Source organism: Alligator mississippiensis, chromosome 15 (genome assembly GCF_030867095.1).
Source record: "Alligator mississippiensis isolate rAllMis1 chromosome 15, rAllMis1, whole genome shotgun sequence".
In the NCBI taxonomy this organism is placed as follows: Eukaryota; Metazoa; Chordata; order Crocodylia; family Alligatoridae; genus Alligator; species Alligator mississippiensis.
Window position 1 is genome coordinate 22,767,143 of NC_081838.1, and position 5,484 is coordinate 22,772,626.

Genomic DNA, 5,484 nt, shown 5'->3' on the forward strand with positions numbered 1-5,484 from the left:
CTCGGATTGGAGGGGCGGACCCTCATGCCAAGCTGTGGTAATCAACTCCATCGGTCTGCAAGTGCCAGCACCTGCCTGGGTGCCCGTGCCCCAGCAGCTCCTGGCTCCACCTGGCTGGCAGGTCATTTACACATTGATTCTGCTGCTGCTGCTGGAGATATAAAGTGGGTGAGCCTGGAGGGCCCCGCACTCAGGGACTGGCATCACTGGGTTCACATCCCCCAGCAGCGTGGCCCGGCTCCCATTCCCTCCTCCTTCCTGTGGAGAATCTGCCCCCTCTTCATCCTGCACTTGAACATGGAGAAGCTGCTGCTTTGGCTCCTTGTCCTTGCTGGCCTCTCGGGGATTGTTGCCCAGCAAGGTAGGGGACAGAGGGGTCTGGGCCAGTTGGGGCTGGGGCGGGGCTGGAGCAGCCAGCTGGCTGCATTGGGGTGGGGAGAGCGGAGGCGCTGGGTCTGGAGTGAGGGGCTCTGGCAGAGCTGTGCGAGGGGAGAACCCCGGTAGGGAGAGCCGAGGGCTGCAGGAAGGAGCAACAGCTGAGCTACAGGAACCTAGGACTGGCATCTTAGGGGCTGAGGAACGGGACTGATGGGCACCAGCCAAGCTGTGCTGCTGTGTGTGCAGGTGTGCTTGCCAAAAAGAAAGCCCTGGACCCTGGCAGGCAACAGAGTGGGAGCTGGCTCCTGTCCCAGGAAAACACTGGGACCTGCACCCCCATTGCAGCCTACTCCACATGCCAACATGGCACCGAAGAAGGGAAGTGGCTGGAAGGGCAGTGCTGGCAGCTCAGCAGCTGTTTTTGTCCCAGGAAATGGCTGAATCTTAGGGGCACAGAGCACAGAGCCACTGCTCCTCTGGGGATCGGTGAACGTGGAGCTGTACTGTCAGGACCACACACTGTCACTAGAGTAATCTTGCTACACCATGCCCCCAACACCCCGTCCCCTCCCGGCTCTCTGCATCCTCTTGGGGGGACACTCCCATCCCTGCTGGAGTCCCCTCCTGGTGCAGGGCAGCAGTGGGAGGTGCATGCATCACCCCCTGCACCCTTTCACCACACTGCCATTGCTGAGAGCCCTCCTGCAGTGTGAGGGGCTGGGCGAGGTCAAGCAGTGACCGTGGCTCACAACCAACCTCACTGCTGCTCTTGTGCCCTGGCAGATCTCTTTGGCCAGGTGTTTGTCTTCCCTAGAACATCTGCAACTGCCCACGTTGTCCTGGGAACCAAGAACAAGCAGCCACTGCAGAGCTTCACCGTCTGCCTGCGATACTTCTCTGACCTGACCCGGAACTACACCCTCTTCTCCTACGCCAGCAAGGTCCATGACAATGAGATCCTCCTCTTCAGAGCTTACCCCGGGACGTACACACTCTCTGTGGCCATGGACTTTGTGACCTACAATTGCCAGGAGAAAGAGAGCCCTGAATGGGTCCACATCTGCGCCAGTTGGGAGTCCGCCACGGGCATTGCCGAGCTGTGGGTGGATGGGAAGCCCCTGCCCCGCAAAGGGCTGCAGAAGGACTACTCTGTGAAGGCTGAGGCCTCAATCCTTCTGGGGCAGGATCAGGACACCTATGCGGGTGAGTTCGACGAGATGCAGTCCTTTGTAGGGGAAATCACTGACCTGCACATGTGGGACCGTATTCTCACCTCAGCTGAAATTCGACTGGTCAGGAACAACGAGGCTCTGCCTCCACATGCCATTGATTGGAGAAACCTGGCCTATGAAATCAAGCATTATGTAGTGCTTAAACCCAGTCTGTCCTCAATGTACCGTGTCCTCCAAGCTGCACAGAATGGGAAACTGTGAAAGGGCTGGAGGTGTGTGACTGTGTGTATCTGGGTCTAGTATGCACATGTGTGCTTGAATTTCATATATACAATAATCTATGTCCCTGCGGTCTCTGTGCTGCAGCACAGCCTCTGTGTTGTGCCCAGTGCCCTTCCTACAAACCAGTAATATGGAAAATTCGTGGGGTGCAGCTGGGTCTCAACTACCCATGTTCCTAGTGCACCTCCAAGCATGCCAGGCCCAGCTGCACACATACACACCTTACTGGAGAAAAAAGACAGGCCTTCGTCACCACCAGGATCAATAGCAGCTGCAGCTCATCATGACATAAATGTGAAGTTAAATTCAAAGGAATCGCAAGATTGAAATCAAGTGTAAATGGGAACGTAGAATAAATTTCACAGCTTTGACTGAAACGTGTCTCAGTGTTTCCTTCCAAACCATTGCCTGGATTGCATGTCTCCTGGAGAGGCTTTACTCTCATGAAACAGCAGGTTTGGGCAGGACTCAGGCCAGGACAGCCCTGCTAGAGTGGCAAGGCAGAGGAGCAGACTGCCCTGGGAGGTGGGACTGGCACTGAAGGTCTTCAGGGGGGGCTGGTGTAGGAGCTGAGCTCTGGGCATGAGGCATAGGCTACAGATCCCAGTGCAGGTGGGTGCCCACCTCCATGCACCCCCGAGGGGGTCTGTCATTCCCTGGGAGGGTTGTTGCCAGTCTGTCTTCTCTTGGCATTCCCCGGGCACTATCCCAGGGCTCCGAGCACCATGGGCTGGCTGCTGTGGGTCTCATCCTGCCATGTCTAAGGGCAAGTCTGCCCAGAAGGTCCTCTCATCCTGGAGCAGTCCCTGTTGCTGTGTCCCCCTGCCTTGCTGCTGCCTGGGAGCACAGGGCACTGTCTGACCTTCGGCACTCCCTGTTCCTCATGCAACTGAGAGTAACACAGCCCAGAGCTTGCTCTGCCCTGTCTGCCACTATGGCCACGACCTCCCAACATGTGGCCTGCCACCCATGGGCACAGCCCAGTCCTACCAGCCTCTGGCAGAAGTACAGCAAGCCCCAGGATGTGATCATGTGAAGCACAAGCTTTCCCCACAGTGGCCTGCCCTCCTGGCCATTCATAGCCTGGGCTGCAGTGCCAGGTTGGCCAACAGCCTCTGCTTCTGTGGGGCATGAAGCAGGCACCAGAAGGCAGCATTGCTGCCCTTCCTCACCAGCGAGGGCTGTCCTGCTCTGCTCTTAGGCAGCCACGGGTCCTGAAAGGCAGCCCCAGAGCCCTGCTGGCTGCAGCAGTATGCACCCTGTAATGGGAGCCCCTGGAAGGGGCCTGGGCCTTTAAGAGCCGGGCTGCATCTGCCAGAAGGGGTGGGGCCTGGGACTATATAAGCGCAGCTCCACCAAAGCTTGGCAGAATAGCTGTGGCAGCAGAAGGGGTGGGATCTGCTGGCAAGAGCTTAGGCAGGCCAGACCCTAGACACTGCAGTGGGGAAGGGGCCTAGGGAAGAGCTGGAGGTGGGGAGAGCCCAGCAGAGATGGAGGAGGCCTGGGGGAAGGCTGGAGCTGGGGGTCCAGCAAAACCTGACTGAACCTGGCGGCAACTTGGCATCAGGGGCCTGAGCCAAGGGGCAGGGGGTGACTGTGAGCAAGGAGAGAGGGTGCAGTTAGGACGCTCCATGACTGCTTGGGACCAGCGAGTGGTGTGAGCTGTTTTCCTTCCTGGGGGGCTTGTTTTCTGATGGCATTTGGGTGAGCTGTTCGGGGCAGGTCTGCGACCTGGCCCTTGTGACTATTGCACAAATGAGAAGGCAGGAGCTGGCCAGGGCCCAGGGCCCTGTTACACGACAGAGGAGCGGCACCTAGAGCAATTGCCTCTGGCTGAGCCGAGGGTCTAAAGTGTGGCAGGCGAGTGCAGGAGGTGTTTGGCAGTTGGAAGGAGGGGGCAGCAAGTGGAGTTTGACCCCTGGGGCAGTTGTGAGTCCGGGGGCCTCGAGCTGCCTGGTGCCTGTGCTGCCTCACACATGTGCCCATGTTAAGACAGACCTCAGGGCCCCCCACTGCAGACCTCTATGTGGGCATGGGGGTGCTAATCCCTCAGTGCCCTTTGCCCAACTCTCTCTCAGTGCCTCTGCACCCTCTCCACTGTACCATTCAAGCAGGAGAGCCTGGGAACACAGGACTCTGGGTCACTCTGCCCTTCACATTCAAATCCATTGCTCACAAGCAGTAAAAGAAGGCACAAGCCCCTCCACCTCTGAACACACATACCAAGGAGGGCGTACCAAGAAGGACTGCGATGGTTATGTGGTTGTATTGTTTGTTTTGATGTTCCCTGTTGAAAGTGTTTTTTGGATGGGTTTTGTTCTGATGGAGAAAGGATTAATGGCTGGATTGCAGGGAGGGAGGTGAGGAGCTGTTTGCACTCTGGATGGTGCTGGCAGGGCCCTATCCTGAGAACTCTTGCTCTTTCTTGACTCTGGTGGGAGAGAAGGAGATAGAAGCAGGGGAGCCAGAGTGCATGTGAGTGTGTACGTGGGAGTCTCTGCTAGCCTGACGCCTGCTGGAGTCCACAAAGCCTGCTGGCGTGAAGCCCCACAGAGTGGAGCCTGCCACGTGGGGACTGTGACTGGAAAGGCTAGGGTAGCGGGGCAGAGGCCACCTGCGGAGGGCAACAGAGAAGCTGAGACCTGTGGGAGGAGGAGTTTCAATGCAGACGGTGAAGATCTCTGCCTGCCACGGGAACCAGCTGGGCACTGAGCCCTGGCCGGGGGGAGGAGAGAGAAGTGTGAGGAGTTAGTGTGCTTTGAACCTTCATTTTATGTGCTGTCTTCCCCAGTTCTGTGACAGGGTTTTTCCCTAATTAGTAATGCTGTGTTTCTTGTGGCTCTCCTGTAACTGGGCATCTTACCTTGCGGGAGCTTGCATTCTTGTGGCTGTGGATAGCTCGGGTCTTGTCACAAGGACACACATGACGGAGGACATACAACGTAAGTAGGGTTACAGAAGGGGTCCTGATGGCCAGGGTGGTTTGCAGGGTTGGAGCAGTCAGCAGCTTTTCCGCTCTCACCTCCCTTGCACTCTGCTTCCAAGCCCTCGTTCGACTGCCAGCAGAACGCAGCGCTGCTAGAGGGGCTGTACTACGCTCGCAGCCTCCTTTACTTGAGTTAACTAAAACAATCAAAGCATCAGGTGCTTGAGCATCAGCTCAGGTCCGGATCAAGCTACCTACTGGGTTTGTTTTCGCTGGCCAGGCTGCTGCCAGGTATGGTGCAAAGTGCTGCTAAACAGGCTCCAGTCATCCCCCATGTTTCTAGAGAGCTTGAACTCGGAGAGGAATTTAATTTCTCCATTCTGCTGCTCCCGGTATTTTCTGAGTTTGCTTACTAACAGGAGACTTTGGCTAGTCCGCTAGCTGGTCCCATCTGGCTCTTACAAGAGCCCCACATATTGATACTACCCAGGCTTGTGTTCAGGTTGTGCCCGAAGGTGAGGTGAAAGAGGGCCATGGCACCAGCCATCCACAACCCTCTGAGCCAGTGCAGCCCCAGGGAGGTGACATTTATGTGGACAGATGCCTGCAACAGCTAGGAAGGGCCGAAGGGCTGGGATTCTCCCCTGCTGCACGAGAGGCCTCCTGGCCCTGCCCCCTGCGCAGCACGGGGCTCTAGGAAGAACAGACAGAGGCAGCAAACACCTC

At 57.2% G+C, this 5,484-nt stretch overlaps 1 protein-coding gene across 1 annotated transcript; it reads left to right on the forward strand.

The window, feature by feature from the left end:
* The first annotated feature begins 297 nt into the window (after positions 1–297).
* Positions 298–2,308, forward strand: LOC102565763 (serum amyloid P-component). Its single transcript, XM_006272587.3, has 2 exons — positions 298–361; positions 1,162–2,308. Exons 1-2 carry the CDS (start codon positions 298–300, stop codon positions 1,809–1,811), a joined length of 714 nt encoding a protein of 237 aa, XP_006272649.1. The 3' UTR covers positions 1,812–2,308.
* Positions 2,309–5,484: the final 3,176 nt, after the last annotated feature.